The 20731-nt window shown below is 47.0% G+C and overlaps 2 protein-coding genes across 2 annotated transcripts in view; both read right to left on the minus strand.

Moving 5' to 3' along the window:
- Positions 1–424: 424 nt before the first annotated feature.
- The window catches only part of LOC126545717 (uncharacterized), a 502749-nt gene continuing 482442 nt past the window's right edge, over positions 425–20731 (minus strand). Inside the window, exon 6 of the mRNA XM_072287774.1 lies at positions 425–475. Within this exon, the coding sequence (XP_072143875.1) occupies positions 425–475 (51 nt within the window). The remainder of the gene's footprint in view (positions 476–20731) is intronic.
- LOC126545703 (transmembrane protein 64) overlaps positions 17542–20731 on the minus strand; it is a 44969-nt gene continuing 41779 nt past the window's right edge. The window contains exons 2-3 of the mRNA XM_050193657.3: positions 18347–18508; positions 17542–18290 (exon numbers count right to left, since the gene is read on the minus strand). Coding sequence (XP_050049614.2) covers positions 18111–18290; positions 18347–18508 — 342 coding nt within the window. The 3' untranslated portion in view covers positions 17542–18110. The remainder of the gene's footprint in view (positions 18291–18346; positions 18509–20731) is intronic.

A 20731-nucleotide genomic window follows, 5' to 3' on the forward strand; every position in this document is an offset into this window, starting at 1 on the left:
TCTATTCGCTCCAGTTTTTCCGCTAGTCCGATGGTGACGAGGTTGAAGAGCATCGGTGACACGACAGACCCTTGCGGTGTGCCAGCGCTGCCCATGTCCACCTGGACACTCTCCTCCTCGTACAGTCTGATTCTGGCTGTTCTTCCCGTAAGGAAATTTCGGATATAATTATACGTTCGTTCGCCCAGGCCGAGTTGCGCGATTCTGTCGAGAATGGCCGTGTGCTTGACCCTGTCGAAGGACTTCTTTAGATCAAGTCCATGTATTGCCCTCAAGCCCCGCCCCGTGGTGTCTATGACTTGCTCCTTGAGTTGTATCATGGCGTCTTGCGTAGAGAGCCCTCTTCTGAAGCCAATCGTGTTGCTGTGATAAAGGTCGATTGACTCCAGGTAGCCGTTAACTCTACTAAGGCAAGCGTGCTCCATCACTTTACCAACGCAGGAAGTGAGAGAGATCGGCCGCATGTTCTGTATTTCTAAGGCTTTATCCGGCTTGGGGATGAGGATCACGTCGGACCTCTTCCATTCGTCGGGTATCCCGCCGTTCTGCCAGCACTCGTTGATGTAGTCTGTCAAGCGGCTCGTTGCCTGGTCGTCCAGGTTCCGGAGCATCTTGTTGGTCACTTTGTCGGGGCCCGGAGCCGACTTGGTCTTGATGGTCTGCAGGACCACCTTGATTTCTTGCTGGGAGAAATCTCTGTCGAGGTCTTCGTTGGGAGAGCCCGAGTTGTTCCGGTGTTCAACGGCTGGAGGTCTCTCAAGGTGCAGCTTGACGATTTCATCACCCATTTCACGGATGTTTCCTTTGTATACTTTTGTCTGAGCTTGGTCATTTCCGCTTTCGCCGCTGTCTTCGTTCCCGACAGGTCGAGCAGGTGCTTGAGGATCTTCCACGTCTTGCCCGTGTTGTTGTTGCCGTCCATGGCGTCGCATACCTCGTCCCAATCCTGATTGCATAACTAGGCGCAGTGTGCTTCGATGTTCTTGTTTAGTTCCGCGATTTTGCGCCTTAGATTTCTATTGTGCTTTTGCCCTTGCAAACGTTTCTGGATGGATTTTTTGGCTTGTGAGAGATGCGCGAACCTACTGTCCATCCGCGGAGAGTGACCACCACCGTTGTCGTCGTCTTCGTGTTCGCGTCGAGCCTCCCAGTCGTCCCACTCCATCTCGGTCGTGGCCTTTTCTACGTCTCGTAGCAGCTTTCCGTTCCATTCTTCTATGTTTATTATGGGTCCCTGTTCTTTTTCATCTCTGATATTGCGGAATGTCCCAGTCTACTAGCCGGAACTTATGTTTTATTCCCTTCGTGACGCAGGCCACTCCTAGGGCTATACTGAGTATCCTGTGATCGCTCCCCAGGTCCTCGAAGGTGTTCTCCCAGGTGATTCTCCCGGCTCTGCTGCATGGCGTTAGGTCTGGTGTGGTGTCCCTATGGGGGCCCGCACCCGCTCTGGTGTGTGTGGCCGGCTCGTTGAGAAGGGTGAGGCCGGCCTTTTCTATGAGGTCGGCCAGATCTTTTCCCTTCTTGGACGAGTGTCCATATCCCCACTGCGTGTATGGGGCGTTGAAGTCCCCTTCGATGACGAGCCTGTTGTCGCCCGCGATGGTCATCGTTTCGTTAATTAAATCTTCCAAATTGTGTGTTAGGCCCTTTTTGGACGGGCTGCTGTTTTTACTTCTTAAAACGTAGGAATGTGTTGCTTATTTGTTAAGTCATTGCTTTTATGATCATATTTTATTCCTTGGACAACATAACGACAAGCATGCGCATGTCTTTGTGTTAGGTTAAAAAAATATGCTATCGTGCCTTGTAGCATGGACATACTCAGGAATTCTGGATATTGCACCTTGACATCCTGGGTGTAATTCACATGCCTAACTGAATGAGCAAGATTTTAAACAATTTTGTTATAATAGCCGAGTATAAACAAGTTTCAACTGTCTGCGCCAAGAGGGTAGTCTTTTGTAACAACATATGCATTTATGGCACTTAGTCGGAACATTGGGGGTGCGTTAAAACAGTGTTTTGGTCGGGGATGGGCAGTTATATCACACGACAAGAGCAAATGATTTTGTACCCTATGGGCAGAGGGCACATTGACTTGAAGAAGCGCCAAATGTGAACTGTAAAGCCATTTATTACAGCTGGAGTTCGAACGGTGATTGCAGAAGGAGTGCCATTCAGTCTGTTGGCACGCGCATGTTTTTGCGAGGCAGCAGGGAAGGAGAGGGAGTCTATATGTGTGTACACGCCTTGAGCGTGCGGGCGTGTATACTTGCATTTGCGTGTGCGCGCGTGTTTGTGTCTCCCTATTTGAATCGGCGTGCGCACGAGTGCGTGTATGCGTGTGCGAGCAGACGCGCGTTTGCTGTGTGTACGTACAGTTCCGCAGGCCTGCGTGCGTACATTTTTGTGCGCGTGTGCACGCGTGGACGCATATAAATGTGAATGCGGACAAATATGTGTCGTACCTCTCTCTGCGTGTGTGTGTGTGTGTGTTGAACTCTCCGGGTTGAACGGGATATAAAGTTTATTTAAAGCCGTACTTAAATCTACGAGACAAGGACGAATGACTCTGCATTTATAGCACTATCTCTTCCTGAAAGCGAAATCAAGGTAAAAAAGAAGAAAGATGCCCGAGCCGTCAATATCGCCGTCCCAGGTTTCGTCATGATGGCACCGTCACCATCGGCACGGCTCCGTGAGCCGCTACCGGCAGCTCACTGTCTTCAAGCCAGCGACGCGCTAAACCTGCACCATCATTACGTCGTGCGTCGCTTCTACGATCAAGCAAGCTATCGGCGGCACACGTTCGCTGGTATATTGATATTAAAACTGTCAATTGCTGCTTGCCTTCGAATAAACAGCGTTAAGAGGAAGCTTTTGCGCGGATGCTCATGTATAAATTCAGGTAAAAGGAGAATTCGTTTTTCTGGGCAACCACTGCACCAAATCTGGCGAGGTTTGTTGCATTTAAAAGAAAGATTTAAAATCTAGTGACTGTTGGTTCCGAATTTTCGATTTAGGTGGTCAATTGTTTATTAAAAAGTTACAAAAATAGGAAATTATCAGAAATCGAAACTGTCAAGTTTACAACGCTGTAACAACTCAGCAAAGAAAAATGATGTAACAAGTATGTGAATTGCATCTAATAGTACATCTAAAGCAGACCAAATTGATACGTTACACATGAATCTCAAAAAAATTTGTAATATGTAAACGCAGCTTTTGCGGAACCCTTGTACACAACGTAAGAAATTCACGTAACATATCAAATGACATATCAAATTTGTGCGCTTTCAATGATCTAGTGGATGCCGTTTACAGAACTGCGATATCTGTTCTTGATGCAGAGCTAATAATTTGTAATATTCATGCTTTTATTTTTTTTCAAACTTGCGAATTTTGAATTTTTTAAAACAATATTGAGGCCCTGAATCAAAATTCCGCTTCCAACAGTCACTAGAATTTAACTTTCTCTCTCAAATGCAACAAACTTCATTGAAATCGGACCGGGGTTACCTCAGAAAAACGTTTTTGCGTTTTGCCGCGTCGGAGTTGGCCGCGGCGGAGTTGGGCCCGAGTTAAAGCTTCCTCTTAATAAAAATCGAAAACGGGCTGTCCACAAGGAATACGCTTACGGAGCCATATTACTGACATCACAAAAGGCTACGTGCGGTCAGGTTGACTTTACAGACTTTCTTTTTCTGCGTCAGTTACGCTTGGAGAAATAACTCCGTATCCATTGAAACATCCGACCACCCACTCCTACGTCTGCGAGAGCAGAGAGGATGGCTTCATGCGTAACGTTGTCATATGCCCCTTTGACGTCGAGGAACAAAGAAGCGCAGAGACGCTTACGGCATTTCTCATGCTGAATGAAGGTGACCAGGTCGACGACGTTATCCATCGATGATCGATCACGTCGAAAGCCCGCCATGGCATACGGGTAGGTGTTGTGGTACTCCAAGTACCACTCCAGGCGTCCTAGGACCATCCTCTCCATTACTTTGCCCACACAGCTTGCCAAAGCGATCGGGCGATATGACGAGAGTTCCAACGGCGACTTGCCAGGCTTCAGCAGTGGAACAAGGCGACTTGTCTTCCAGCTTGTTGGTAGCGCACCATCTCTCCAAGATTCATTGTACAGCTCAAGGAGAGCACCTCTCGCTCGCTCACCCAGATGACAAAGAGCTCGGTAGGAAATTCCATCAGGTCCTGGCGCTGATGCACGGCCACACAAAGGTAATGCTGCCTTAAGTTCGTGGATTGAGAATGGTAAATCCATGCGGAGACCACGTGGTGGCGGACAACTACTCGAAGGCGTTGGAATGTTGGGAGCTGTGAGTTGCCGGATAATCTGGCGCAGAAATCCTCTGCCACGTCAATCTCCGGTCTCTTTTGAGAAAGGGCAAGAACCTTGAATGGGAACCGCTGTGCGGGGAGTGTCCGGAGACCGCGCACTGTTCTCCATAGTTGCGATAAAGGCTTGCGTGAATCTAGCGACTCACAGAATGCAGTCCAACGTTGCGATTCGAGCTTGTCTAACCGGCGCTGGATCTTCTTTTGCGTGCGTCTGGCGGTCCGTAAATGGTCCACTGTCTTCGTTCGTCGGTATCTTCGTTCAGCACGTCGTCGGATTGCTCGAAGTCGTTCTAGTTCCACATCAAATTCCGTCAGTTTCGAAGGGCATGTGAGAGTACACTTAGTGTCTTGCATCGCGCTCTTGATTGCCTCTTCCAAGTCCAAAGGTGGATTGGCGTCGCAGTGTTCTTCCATCACAGACTGAAATTTAGACCAGTCCATTCTTTGGATCGTATATCGTATTTTGGAAGGGGGCAATCCTCTGATCTTGACGTGCGTGGGGATATGGTCACTTCCGTGCGTCTCTACGTCCGCAAACCACCCAGCACGCCTGACAAGGCTTCGTGAAACAAAAGCCAAGTCAAGACAGCTGCTGTATGTGGGACCACGTAGAAACGTAGGGCTTCCATCATTCAGCAGCCAAAGTTCATTACTGGAGGCGAAAGATACCAGAGCTCTGCCTCTCGCGTTGACCTTGGAACTTCCCCAGAGTGTACGATGGGCGTTGAAATCTCCAATGATAACCCAGGGATCGGGAGTTGAGGATAGGATGTCGCGTAGTCTTCTGTGACCAAATCGACTCGACGGAGATAGGTAGGCGCCCACAAAAGTAAAGGTAAAATACTTTTTCCTTATTGTTAGGCATATATATTGATTATCGTCGCTAGGTGGCACAGGCTGATGAATGTAAGTGAGGTCACGGTGGATAAACACCGAAACCTTACTGTTTTCACCAACAGCTGGCGACATAAACGATTCATATCCAGAAAGCCTGATCGGGTTCGATAAGTTCAGCTCGCAAATGACGATAATCGAAAACATATTGGCATACACGAAGCGACGGAAATCCGAAACGCGCGCTCTGAGTCCGCGGGTATTCCACTGAAAAATAGCTGCTTGTCGGACCTCATCCCTGAAGGACAGTGGCTGGGGAGCCATGATCTACTCAAGGGTTGCCAGCACCGGACTCAGAGCGTCCAGTACTTGAAGCGCACTTCTGGCAGACCGTGTGGGCATGTTGCTTAGCAACAGTCGAATGGCATTCATTAAAGGCCTAATAAGAGCTTTCACTTGCTCATCTGTTTTCCGCGACCCCTCGGATACAGCACTTTGCTGTACTGGGGGCGACTTCTTCTGCGGCTCTTCTGGCGGTCGTGTATGCGGAAGTGGCGGCCATTCCTTTGTAGAGAGAGATCTGGCAGTTTTCGCCCTTCCAACATCGGTGTTTGGAGTGCTTCCGCTGATGGTGCTGCTTGATGGTACTGCTGCTGATGGTACTTGGTGCTGTACTACTGTTGCTTTAAACATTGTATAACATCATAAGTGTCTTTAACAGGAGGTCCCGATACAGTCTTTAACTATGGGATTTCCTTATGTATACTGCGCACATGTAATTATCTGTACTTTTACTAATAAATAAATAAATAAATAAATAAATAAATAAATAAATAAATAAATAAATAAATAAATAATGAAATTATGACGAGTTGACTTTTCCTGAAAAGTTCATATTTTCCGTCGTGAAGACCTTCGACGGTGACGTCGTCTTCACCGCACTTACACAGCGGCCTCTTTGTGGGTAGAGTTCTCTCTCACCATTTGTTTAAGAATGGTGATCTCTTTCTTGACCTGGGGTATGAATTTCTCATAACCTTTTGATACGAAAAGTGCAGTGACATTTCCAAACGCGTGCTTTATATTTTCAATTCCGGAACTTGTGGCATTAATGTTGTTATAAACATCTGACGCCAAAGGTGCATTGGCTTTTCTAAAGGTGTACATCGGACCATACAACGAGACAAGTCGAATCAACACGCTACCAGACAAGTTGACAAAGCACGCAGCGAGATCCGATGAGACGAAGCGTTGTGGTAGTTTATTTGTACTGTCGTGTCACAGAAACGAATATCAACACTTTTTTAACCTGTGCCAAAGCATCCATGTCAAGACACTAGAGCCAGCAAAGGTATATATATATATATATATATATATATATATATATATATATATATATATATATATATATATAATTTAACTTTTATTCGCGAGGACACATTGAGCCTCTTCAATGTTATTGTTCTCGCTACCCGTGGGCTGCCAGAGCCAGCCAGAGCGCATGCGTTTTTCTCATGCTGCACCGACCACCGAGCGGCCACTTTGGTGCGCGTTCGTTTTTATATGGCCGAGTGGATTTTCGCCGGGCAAAGTTTTAGACGCTTTCCGGCTAGCAGACGAGAAAAGGAAACAATGGTCGTTCGCCATCATCATTGTGGGGATTCGATGGATTGAAACGCGTTCTCTTGAGGGCATCACCTTCACTTCGATGTTATTGCAACCTCTAAGGAAAGTCTTGTCTCGCCCGTGTAGGATACCGAGCAGTATGCGTATGCTTCTCTGTGAACCGAGCGTCTCACGTTTTCTTCAATATTCCTTCGGTAGCCACATTAAATGCCCAAAGTAGGCATTCGACTGTGGCCAACGTTCTTTCCTTTGCCTTTTTTTTTTCATTTCGGTGCCCCCGCCCCACAATACGAAAAAGGACATTGTTGCGGCACAGCAAATTGCCGCATGGTGAAAGTTCGGTTTTGTTACTTTGTCTTTTGCGGAAAGTGATGAGCCGCGGGACGCTTCTGTTGCCGGATACTGTTATTATATTATTGCGATAGCAATTATATAGACACTCCTGGCGTATTCATGCAGTCGCCGTCACCCTCATTTTCCGTATGAAGTCCCCGGGCGATAACATCATGACCGCGCGCCGCATGCTGTATGTGCGAGTGAAAGCGTAGGGGGGGGGGGGGGGGGGGGGCGGTGAGGGCTGGTATAGGTACCATGCTGCACGCCTCTAAAGATAGCCACTACCTATTATAGTACTTTCAAATGTTGTCAGGCAGACACCCAAGGCGGGAGAGCCTCGCCACTTAATCAGAACCGCGGCGCAGCTGGGACTTTAAACTTTCGTTTACAGCTCGCTTCGGCGCTTCCGAAGCAACTGACTCGGCTGCTGTGTCCACGTGATCCCTCATACTTCGTCACCCCGACGGTGGCGTCAGCTTTTCCAGTGGTGGAGCTCGCCTCCAATAGTGTACTAGACGCGAAACCATGGAACAAAGAAAGAAGCCATAGCCGCCTTGCCGTACACAATGAATATATAATAAAATCAAAAGTACAAAAAGGCAATTATTTATTTTAAATACTATTAATAAAGCTTTTCTTTTATTGCTTTTCCTGCCTGTTTAGAATTAGTTATGTAATAAAAGATACGTTCAAAGAGCTCAAACCGAAAGTGTTCGCCGCTTCAATGCCCAATAATGTTTATCCACGCTGAACTTTTTCATGCGCCATCGGAGCGTATAAGTACATTGAACCAGTTTAGCGCGCAAGATTGAGGTGTATAATAAATGTGGGAATAAAGAACCAACGTAGCCTATCGCGCGATATTGTTGAACGTATTGCGCTTGCTAATTAATTAACGCCCGAGTGGCAGGAAAGTTCATATGCAAAATTACAGCAAATAAGTGACATTTTGTGTTCTCGCCTCCGTTATGCATGCAATTTGTGCAGGCTTACGCAAGCTTAATTTGAGAGTGAATGAGGGCAAGTACGTGTACTGGCACATAATATGTTCGTTTTAAACAATGATCGCTCGAAATGTGCGTCATTTCACAAAGACAAATAAACACACACACACACACACACACACACACACACACACACACACACACACACACACACACACACATATATATATATATATATATATATATATATATATATATATATATATATATATATATATATATATATATATATATATATATATATATATATATATATATATATATATAGTGCATGCAGGTGGCCATTCATACACTATTCTGGGACATTCATTGGACGTCCGTTCGCTGAAGTCTGTGGGACATCCATATGAGTACTTTTTTTTGTACTCGGGACTTTAGTACTTGCTTGGGATGTCCTTAGGACATTTGATGTTGCCTGGGGTAAGCCTACACGGAGGAATTCGGAGAGAAACCACTCCCTGGCGCATAGGGGGCGAACGTAGGATAAAGGAGAGTAGGATTTGCACTGGCGCACAATCCCGTCGCACACACCCGACGGACAAGCCTTTTCATGTTGACGAGCATGACGATTAGGTACGTCGAGTCTCGGACACTTATCCGCTCCATTCATCTCCGCACATAGTGAACCTTAACACGACGTTGAGAGTGCATATGCTGTTCAGTCCTTGAGGGGGGAGGCCTAGGAAAATGCAGTTATGTGTTGCTCCAAACAACAGAGACATATATAGACAGTTTTAGGAGAGCGTTTCTGCGCATACACTGAGTTTAGCGAGCTCCGGTATAAGTTTACCGGATAATAGCAATAAATAAATGGTGAAATCGGCCATCGCTTAGTCTCATCTCCCGCACCACGATTACCGAAAATGTTTTAACTGCGTGTGTTGCTCTATGCGTATGGCAACGTGATAATGATGATAGTCGCTGATATTCAGGCATTTCAGAGACAGCGAATTGCGTTCAAAGGATGAAAACAAAAAGGACCTCGGAGATTTATGAGTGTGGCATAAAAGTAAAAGCAGGAGGGAAAATCTGTACTATAACACAAAGATCAGTGCCTCGCTATTTGAGGCCAGAGCTGCTTTCCTGAGGATTAAAAATGTAGCGCAGCAGATATTCGTGACAGGATGAGGCAGGTGTCTGTTGCAGTAAAAGCCCAGAAAGGAATGCCAAAATATTCACCGGTCCCAGATAACCATTCATGTTCCATATATGTCCATAGAATATGATATAAACGTTGCACACATACTATAGATACCTTGATTTGTCCAAACATCATTACAAATACATAGCACAGATAATCTAAGTCCCATCCAGATCACATTGCTGTAACGTTGTAAGGATACATACCGGATATACCTGTAGGTCGTTCTTGGGCCTAATAGCATGCGACGCGTGGTCGCGATGTTACCGCACTTGGACTTTATACGGAACATCTCCAACGCCGATGGCAGAGGTGGAAATTCGCTTGGAGTGTCCATATAATTTCTATCGCAACAGTAATCGCCTCGTCATCGTGTATAGGTGGGTAAACACTTGTCGGCATTTCCGACCAAGCACCGCCACCTGTCATTGTTGTACGGATTCCACTGAAATAAAAATCCTCTGCCTTCAAATTCTTCCCATCTGCATCTGTTGAGAAGTCGCATATACAAGAGTACACAGTGGCACTTTCTTTTTCTTTATGAAGTATATTCCGCTCTTTAGTAACGCGCTAAATGACGACGTGTTGGGAACACCCAACATTCGCTACACTTGGTGTAGTGAATGTTGCGCCACCATCATGGTCCATTAACACCGGTGTTTTCTAGGTGTAACAATCAATACACAGTACTTCGGTCAATTCGCATGCATGAGCATAGACGCCAACGATCATGTTAACATGACGTGACTGCACACAATTTGTATATTGTTTGTACAACAGTCCAAGATGGCGGCGCATAAATCCAAAATAAAACCTATAGCGAGTGACTGTCGCCTCCCCCCAAAAATTCACCGACCATTACGGTGCTCCCTAATGCGAAATTTGAGCGCTGCTCTATACGTGTTTCATTTCGCGATATATTGGCTGGCGCGGACGATCTGCCTCGTGCGGCACGTTGCCAACGGAGCGAAGTATCGCGCGACTGCCTCTCTAATCGGGAGATCGTGAGAGGCAAAGCCTGGATGACGCGTGAACGCGATTCAGAGCAGCAGACAGACCTCCGCTCATGCAGCGCTTTGTTTCCATATCTCCAGTGTGCCTTGAATAGTCTGTACGATAGGCCATTCATAGAAGCAAAGATCTTGGGAGCTTGGCCTCACAGTTCACAGTGCTGCCTGAAGACAACAGAGTTGAGTGCCCGACTGTAGACATCCTGCACCTAACTTAGTGCATGTGAAAGTGCGATATATACTGATGTATACTCTCGATATATACTCTCTCTCTCTATCACTTCCCCTTCCCCACATGTAGGGTAGCAAACTGGACTCAGTCTGATTAATCTCCCTGCCTTTCCTTCCTCCGTTCTCTCTCTCTCTCTCTCTGTTGTTTCCATATATGGTATCGGTGGCGTCATCAATGAACAGATGACGCGTGTTACTCTGGCGCCATCTCGTAGCCATCGTCACCACAAAGCCCGTCTTGCGCGGCACTACGCTTTTCTTTTCACGCTTTCGCCATACCCTCCTCTTCCACTTTCCTCCTCGCGCTTTTTCGCTATCGCAGTCTTTCATGCCCCCCCCCCCCCCTGCTGCCCTCCGCCTTCGCTCTTTCATCGGCCGCTGTGCTCGTTCGCTGAGGGGCGCCGTCGCTCGACGCAGGACCGGCGCCCTCTTTTGCTCACTGGGGCGCGGGGAAGTGGCTTTCCCAGCGTCCGATACAGCAAAGAGCGCCCAAAGTCCGCGCCTCGGGCGCTGGCAGCAGGCTTCCTGTAGCGCCGAAATGGCACTTCCCCAGTGATCATGTTGGGCGAATGGCCCAAACCGCGCTTGAACCGGAGACAGGGGTCCAGATGACCTCCACAGCCGCCATCATTTAACATTTTGGAGACTCCTAAATAATGGCGCTTTTAACGGCGGTGCTTTGAACGCTGTATAGACCCATATCCTACACAGATTATCATAGCTGCACCATTTGCACATTGCGGTCGGCACCCGCTGTAAAGACCCGGAATGGCATGCGCATCGCTTGAGATGTCAGCCGTGCCACATTTGTCACTCTGGCCGGAAGCGATCGCTTACGCTTCTCCGTGGTCTATAAAAAAAAAAGCGTTGCGTCTTTAAACGTCACGCTGTTTATCAGGTCTATAGAGGCCCTTTTCATCGCGATCCTGTGGGCGCCGCCATGCTCGATCACGTGGTGACGCGTCCATTGATTGCCTCAGCTGCCTCCACGTTTACATGTGCATGACACCAGTGCGGCTCAGAAAATTTCGGTCGATGTCACTGACGGTGACTGGGTGGATGACACGAAGCTTTGGCAACAGCTTCAGAGACATGTGCGGTTTCGAAGCTCCAAACAGTGCGAGCAACGTATACGATGCGTGCATAGGCGCTAGAAATTTATTCCAAATTGTTCAAACATTTCGCTTCTGAATTAAATCAGTATCAGAGTCTTTTGTTGTTCGTTCTTTACTTGCTACTCACTTTGAAGCAGCGGCTTCTTTCTGACTCAGTAACGCTCCTCGCTGCGGTCACTATTTGATTGTTTATTGTCTTCCTAATCCCTCGCGGCTGTGCTAAGTTGTGGTAGATTTGTTTTTGCTACGCACAAGGGGCTTGGAATGTAGATTTTCTCTACTTTGCATTAGCTTCTAGCAGAGACGTGTTATCGCTAGCCACTTGCTTTCTCTGTGGACCGTCACGAATCACTGAGCTTCGTGCATTCGTGTGCTGTCGGTGTAGTCCGCCACCACGCTACGGCGGATTCTAAAGTGCGCCTATTCACTTATTGCCAATACGTGGGCGATAGAGTGGGCGTAAGTTTGAGTGTAAGTTGGGGTGGATGTGTGTAGGTGACGTGCGAGATACTTACTATGCCAGGAAGCGATGCTGCTTCCTTTATCGGTGTGAAACGAGTGGTACTCACTCTTACCGACGTTCCGGGGTTGAAGTCATTTGTTAGAGGTTAACGATAAAACGGTGGCGGACGAGGTAACTTTTTTTTATCCTCGAGGAAAGTCGTGCATAGCGAAGGGCCGGCAACACAGGCAGTCCTTGCGTTGCAGTGGTCCGCGAACTTGGGTCCAGATATTCATTCCATTTCTTATAATGCCATTCAGTATTGTTGCAGCAAACTACAGCAGACGTCTTCCCTCTACCGCTGCACATTTTGCAGCATGAATGGAGCACAGTGCGTTAGCAATCACCCATTTGCATTCCCGACAGCTGATTTCACAGTAGCAGTGTGGAAGCAGTAATGGGGCAATGGTTTCGCATTCCTTAGGTAACGTGTCACCCGACGCAGGAAGCGCCATCTCGTTCTCTATGGAAAAAGACTACTCCGCGAAAAGGGTTTATGTATACCAGCTCGAAAACTTCAGTGACCACCACATTACATTTCCATATACTCCCAGTCACTGTGGTGCACATGGCAACGAATTGGCCGATGTCGAGGCGCTGAATGCACTCGAAGAATCCCAGTTACTGCTTGCAATTCCTTTTTCAAGAGCGGACGCCAACTGCCTTCTCTCAAGTATCATCCGAAAAGCGACAGAAAAGCGCTGACCATCCGGAAAATTGCCACAGACAACTTCAGAGACTGGACCCTAATATGAAATTTCGGCTACCACCAAAAATTAAGCACAGCTGTGCCCGTATTTTGCACAGACTTAGGCTGAGGGTGGCGTTTACGCGTGGGTACGTGCACCTAATGCGACGCACCGATCTTACAGACTGTAATCTGTGTCATATATATGAGGCTATAGGACATGTGCCGTGTGACTTGCCTCAGTACCTGAAAGAGCAACAAAAGTTGAATAATGACCTTGCGTGCCTCGACAGTCCACCGTTGTCGGAGGACGTCATTTTAGGCCCTCGACAAGACGTTAAATCTCGTTTTCAGGCCATCCAGGCCTTACTTGACATTTTAAGTACGGCTCTGGACTGTAGGTTTTGAGCAGACCTAATGGCTTGTAGGTCGTGGAGGTTAACTTGGAGGTTAACAAAGAAGCTCGTAGATCAAGTTAAGGACCGCACAAACAGCGATGGAACGAAAAATGTGGTTCGTAACATTGAGATAGGAAGAGAGCGGTGTGGATCAGAGCAGATGGGGATGGCCGATGTTCTAGTTGACATTAAGAGAAAAAAAAATGGAGTTGGGCAGCTAAACGATAAACCGTTAGAATTACAGAATTAGTTCTAAAGGAACGGAAGTGCAGTCGAGGACGGCAGAAAATTAGGTGAAGTGATGAAATTGGGACAAGTTGGAATCAGCTAGCGCGACAGGGGTAATTGAAGATCGCTTAGAGAGGCCTTCGCCTTGCAGTGGACATAAAAATAGGCTGAGGATGATGATAAATTGCTTGTTATATGTTTTGCATCCTCCTTCCGTGTTCATTGTCACCCATGATGCTTCTCTACTTGCTTCCCTCTTCTCCTTCCCCAACGCAGAGTAGCTGGCTAGAGGAATGTACTTCAGGCCTTTCTGCCTTACGTATCATTAAACTTTTGTTTTCTCTCTCTGTCTATCTTTCAAGACATCGTCGTGAGCCGCCTAGTGGTCTAGTTACAGAATAGCTGAGGCTCTTCTTGCCCATGTATAAAACACTGACAAGAGAGAGAGAGAGATAAAGTAGACGCGATAGCTTTACACGGGGAAAAGGATTTATAAGGTGTGGCGTCGCACATTTTTCGTGCGTTTCTCATAGCGTTGCACAGCGATGCTGATTTCATAACCATGCAGTGCGAAATGCAAGTCGCTTCTGCCTCTTTTCAGTCACACAGTTTCATACTAAAAATGACCAGCGGAAAATCTGGCGCCGCAGTTGCTTACCATCTGTCGTGACCCCCATTTTTCTGTAGCGCAATCGAAAACTTCATCATCATCATCATCATCAGCCTGGTTACGCCCACTGCAGGGCAAAGGCCTCTCCCATACTTCTCCAACTACCCCGGTCATGTACTAATTGTGGCTATGTCGTCCCTGCAAACTTCTTAATCTCATCCGCCCACCTAACTTTCTGCCGCCCCCTGCTACGCTTCCCTTCCCTTGGAATCCAGTCCGTAACCCTTGATGACCATCGGTTATCTTCCCTCCTCATTACATGTCCTGCCCATGCCCATTTCTTTTTCTTGCTTTCAAATAAGATGTCGTTAACTCGTGTTTGTTTCCTCACGCAATCTGCTCTCTTCTGATCCCTTAACGTTACACCTATAATTCTTCTTTCCATAGCTCGTTGCGTCGTCCTCAATTTAAGTAGAACCCTTTTCGTAAGCCTCCAGGTTTCTGCCCCGAAATCGAAAACTTATATCCTAGCTATACAAAGCGACCGCGCACTCCATAAGATGGCTAAGCGCGGACAAATGTGTTACTGCGCGTCATTCCCATGGTGCACGCCGAACAGCCATACAACATATTGCTAGCACAGTGCGAGTATGAACCTACGATATCCGCCATTGGGCACGACGGCTTGACCGGCAGCCGTGACTTGGGTCTCTCCACAGCAATGCCATCAGACGCAATATCGCCGAGGCACTTTAGCTTATTCCACCTCTGATACTTCCAACAGGGAAAGTGGCCACTTCGTTAAATGACCACATTATTTCCGACTCCAAGACGAACGTAAGCGGCGACGCACATGAAGTAGACGCGTACGAATATAATAATTTCGAGTGTATGAATCGAGTAATCGTTGCTATTCGATACCAGAAATTCACTATTCGAAGTTCTCGAACAGTTTTCTTTTTTCTGTCCGAATGCAGGGGTAATATAAGGACTTATTTGATTTTCTGGCAGAAAGTCAGACGCTAGTGGCGACTATATTCCAAATGATTGTGCTGGGTGCGTTCAAATAAGGATAATCACAGGGAGGTACGACTATTTTCTTGATTTCAGCAATTTTTTTATAATATAGTAAAATCCCTCCGTACATCCTAACCGTGCTCATTTTTTCAGCGCAAGCCTTTGTTTATGCATAAAAACATTAACGGAGACTCGATGAAAAGTGCGGCTAATACAAATGCACGACAGTCCGACTTTGAAAGGTTGTAGAAGATTAATAAAATGTTCTATTTCATAATTCTTCTACCGTGTATACACAACATTGTAAATAGAAATAACATAAATTCAATTGTTTCCACAGAATCACAAGACACACCCCAAAAAAATGAAAAAACTAGTTTTAGTTTTTAATCTGGAGGCTCAGAAATGGGCCTTTTCTGCAATAATGTTTAATACATGTTTCTTTTTAACTTTGAGTACCTCTCGGACTTATTCATGCGCATTCTTTGCTACCTTCTAAATGCACAGCAAAGCATATTTGGTCTCTCTTTGTACCGTCATCTTGGAATTTGGCAGAAAGTTTTGAGAAATCGCAAAAGGTCAGAAAGTTTGAGCTCTCGCGAGAAAAAGAAATATATTCATCTCCGATTTCGGTCAAAATTCTCCAGGATTATCTCGTCTCATCGGTTGTCTGTTTTGTGCAAGAACATATTGCATTATTTTGTTCCGAGTGCAAAAGAAAGAAATGAACAGCAAACTGCAGCTATACATAGTGGGAGGCAATGTATATGAACAATCTTTAAAGGTACGGGAGGCTAATAGTCGTCGCAAAACTTTGCCTCAAGCGTGTCAGAACAGCGTCTGACTCGATAAACATGAAATCCGTGTATGTCATCACATGACCCGATCTCTACACATATAAAAAACGATCTGAAAGTATATTTACGTTTTCATTTCTGTAGCGATGCTGCGTAATTACAGCGCCAAAAATTTAGACATTCTCAATTTCCCTCGCAACTTATAGAGAGTTGGCGAGGAGCTAGGCTCGTATACCTTGTGACGCGTCTCATGAGTCAGCAAACATACGAGCTTTGTTATAGTCGACATTGTATGACATCATTGAAGGGAACGTCCAGGTTTACAGCAAAGTAACGTTCGCAAGTAACGTGGCAGCCGTGCACATGGATGCAAACACGTTCACATGTCCTCACGCAGACAGTCTGCCCAGGACATTATGCACTACATCGATACAGTGAATTCTTTTGATGCGACTTTCTGTCCAGGGGAAACTGCCGAATTACCGGCATCCTCTGAACACGTCTTCTCTTAGCATTTTAAGCAGTTTGCAGAGCGGCTCGATCTCAGTGCTCCCGCACAAGCAATACTGTGGCAGAGTTACCTTCCCGAGTTACTGCAGGCCTCCGCAGAGGTGCGAGAACGCGCCGGAGCAACGACTTCTCTGGGTGCACGTCTTCTTATGTCGTCTTCTTATGTTTCTTTTTGTTTGTTTAATTATTAGTGTACGACGCGGGCAAACGCCGATAAATAAGCGACCCCGTGCGCCAGTTGACGCTGTTTATTGGGGCCAGTGAAGTCTGCCTTGACACACGCGATGGGAAAGCACTCAAGTTGGTGAGCAGGAAATTCAAATAATCTGGTTCACTTTATTCCAACTGATTGTCGGGTGGCGCAGTGATGCGACGTGAACGACACTCGATACCGGTGCCTGTGGAACTTTTCTTCGTGCCTGGGAAGGCAAGTTTTGTTGTTGTTTTTTGTTTGTTTTTCATCTGTTTAGTCTTATATAAGTCAGCATATCCCAGTCGCACTGCGGAGACCAGACTTTTTAGGCAAAGCACATCCCGTATATGTCCGCGTCTGGGCGACACACAAGCCCGCAGCAGATGTCCCACATCTTCTGCCGGGGTCGTGTACAGTTGGGCCAGCTGCAATTGTCGCGCCCTTGATTTCACTCGCGAGCGATATATCAGCTGGGGGTGAGGGCTATAGATGAACATTGAGAAGCAAGTTGTTGTCTAACTAATGTATTTTCTGACAAGTTAATGAGAATGTAACTTCGTACGGCCGCAAGTACGCATTAGCAAGGAATAACAAATACACCATGCTTTGCGCTAGCGATAATAAACTGTTATCTGGCATTATTTTGCTGCGGGTGAAGCAATGGTCGGCACATCTCGTAGCTACTACACAATTTGGGAGCAGTGTCCTACAGGATAATACAAATACATACGCAAGATAAAAAAGTATCAAATGCTATACAGAACCCGCTTTTTTATTTATAATTTTTAGAAGCAACGTTGAGGTGCGCCGACGCTAATTGTATGATGCACTAGAACGTTCCCGAACGCGGAAGTTGGACATCCGCATCACTTACTTGCATCCGTGGCTTCGTTCTTCAACCACCGTCCATCGACAAGATCGGTTTTAGGCACGTGATTGTAGTCAGACGTTTTCTATTTATTTATTCATTTTCAAAAGGCAGCAACTGCGCACTCTCCTGTCCGTGTCTTATAAAACACTACAGTGCCCAGTACGCTTGGGCGACCTTTTATGCGTCACGAACGTGCGCGCCTAGTCATTTTATCGGGTGACGAAATATGAGTCGTTTTTGCACTGTCGTGTTACTATCTGCGCACCAACCTAAAAAAATGCCTGCTCGTACACGTCGACAAGGCCTCAGAAAGAGCTCCGTTGGTCTTAATAAGCTTGCCCCGTCAACTGTCAGTGGCAGGCTTGGATAGGCAGTTCTGACATCGTAAGCACGTCTCCCCCAGTTGTGCGGCTGCAAGGGGGCGTATCGTGCAATGCTGTAGGGTTCCCGACATTAACACCCCTTCACAAAGGAGTACCTGATCCATTCTCTGCCAACCGCAGCGACGTCTACGAGTGCGTCTGCATGGGCTCGGTATATCACTCGGGAACGGCGGGACAGCCCAACCGTCGTAAAGAAAAAAAAAACGAAAAAAGAAATGCGCGAAGCAAAGGCAAGCGTGTGCCCGGGGGGCTCAGACGGCAGGCCGCGGCCACGCGGTCTGCATCGGCGCGACAGGCACCCAGGGGAAGTGCGGGCAGAAGGCGGTGTCCAGGGAGGCCCGCGACGAGCAACCCGACGACAGGACGGTGTCGCGCAGCTCCTGGCGGGCCTTCCGCACGATCAGGCTCATGAGCACCGCGCTCAGCACCACCTGCGCGGAGGGAAGGCGACGCTGAGCGCGCGAACCAACTCTCGCCACCAGCGCACCTGGGCGAGGAGCACGGCGTATCCGGTGGCCGCGGTGGCGTCGTCGTCGAGCACTTCCTCCATGGAGCGCACCGTGGTGCCCAGGTACACGTTGATGACCTGCGTCGGCACGAGGCCGAGCGCGGACGCCGTCACGTACCGGCCCAGGCTCATCTGGCTCACCTGCGCGCAAACGACGCGTTTGTCAGCCACCGCCATTGGGACCGTCACAGACCCGCTCGACCGCAACAAACGAACAAGAAGTGCGCGGAAAAGTGAAAACACGTACTGCGCAAGCTGCCTCCATCTGAACGGCACAGACGAGCTTCGCACTGTACTCCCAACTATCATGCGCCAAGGTTTAACAATATGCAAATGTCACGTAGCTGAACAGAACCAATGTAATGATGTTCGCCGTCACTTGGGGATACTGGGATTAATTTTCTTGCTTTCAGCCGAATGACATAATTAGTATTAATTAATTAATCAACTCCTCAAATGTTATAATTAGGTTAGAAGTGTCAACGATAAAATTGTAGAGCAACGTGAAAAACTCCCGATACAGCTTTCTGTTACTTAATACGTTCTATATAAAAGTGTTTTTCTGAGCGTGAAAGAAGCCCGCAAATACACGCAAAGTGCCTCGAGCGGCCAGTCACGCGGCAATTTTGCGTGTATTCGTGGGCTTAATTCTTTCACGCTCGGAAAAACGCTTTTATGCAATACGTATCGAGCAACAGAAAAGAGTACCGGGAGTTTTTCATGTTGCTCTACAATTTTCTCATTGACACTTTTCATCTAATCATAATATTTGAGAAGTTGATTAATTAATTAATATTAATTATGTCATTAGGCGGAATGCAAAAAAGTAGTCTGAGTATCTCCAAGCGACGGCAAACAACATTACCTCGGCTCTGCCCAGCTACGTAGCATTTGCATATCTTTAAATATTGGTGCATGCTAGTTGGCACACCCTGTATGCCGTTGCGAGTATATATACCGTTCTTTGTCTAACAAACGACGTCAACAACAGGTTGCTCAGCACGTACAATCGAGCTCCTGACATGCAGCAGCAATGCATGTATTATACCAAAACGTACGGCCGAAGCCTAAGTACTATACAAGAGTCCACAGATGTTCTGGGGACAGAGAAGATGGTGAAACATTGAAGTTAAGCTTCTTTGTGGCTTCCGTATTACGACTACCACCCACATAATATCGCATGCAGCCGGTTGCAATGATGATGAACCTCTCAACAACATTTGCGCGCCGTTAAACCCCACACATCATCATCACAACATCCATGTCGTGTGCTCGCTCTGTTGGCCATCCGCTCGCACGGTATGCCAAACAGCAATCACGTTGGCCGCAGCGGCGTGTCACCTGTGGCACAAACCGTTCTAGGAAATCAGTCTACGAACTGGAATAGCGTAGGAATGCGAGTGGTCGCCTGCAGTTTTCATCTCGTTATGTTTTTCTCAAACAGTGTATACCTTACGGCAGTGTCCCCTTAGAAGATATACACGACAGTATCACCTCACCACTCGTCTTCATACATACTAACGCAAAATTGTGAGCGGAAAGCTGCAAAGTACAGTCGACTCCCCCCCCCCCTCCCCCCCCAACCCCGTTTTCTTTTTAAACTAATGTGGATTTCAAAAAATCTTTGATCTAACGGACAAATTATGATTACGGTGGAGATGAAAAGCTATACAATGCTTTCATAATGTCGAGAGGTAGAAACGAATTGATTTTATGTCTCCATACATGTAAATATTTTACGAGAAAAGAAAACGACGACTACTGCACTGAGGTCACGGCCGTGTCTATTTCTGTTGAAATATATATTCGTAAATTATAATCACTGGCGAGTGTGCCGAGACGCAATGAAGCACCTTATTGTTATCATCCAATTACAGAAATGTATACGTAACGGTGCTGTCACTCAGATGATGCTGGTACGTAAAATGCAGACGCTGCCGAACTTCCCGTGTCGGCATCAAGTCAGGTTTTGGATGTTATCGACCTCCTGAGACGATTTGCTGCTACTCGCTGGGAGGCGGCGATGAGAGGCCAAGGGCCCTTCCGAACCGTGCAATACCTGCGCACACAAATCGATATGTCGTACGCAAAGCTTCGCGCCGACAAGAATAGCAGCTTTTCTTTCGGATAGACAGGCTGGCAGACATTTTTTTTTCTTCTTCTTTTTTTCCTTGGCTTAAACATTTCAAGAGTCTTTCGGTGTAACGAATTGAGCGACTTGACCGAGTAGTTGTCGGTGTCCAAGCCGGTTCTTTAGGTCTGGCTTTCATTTGCATCCGTCCAAAAATCATGCACACGTGTCCGCGGCCGTTGTGATGACGTCAGAAGCTGGCTTATTGCGTGAGCCGGATGTCAGAGAATGGA

The sequence above is a fragment of the Dermacentor andersoni genome, chromosome 1 (genome assembly GCF_023375885.2).
Source record: "Dermacentor andersoni chromosome 1, qqDerAnde1_hic_scaffold, whole genome shotgun sequence".
In the NCBI taxonomy this organism is placed as follows: domain Eukaryota; kingdom Metazoa; phylum Arthropoda; class Arachnida; order Ixodida; family Ixodidae; genus Dermacentor; species Dermacentor andersoni.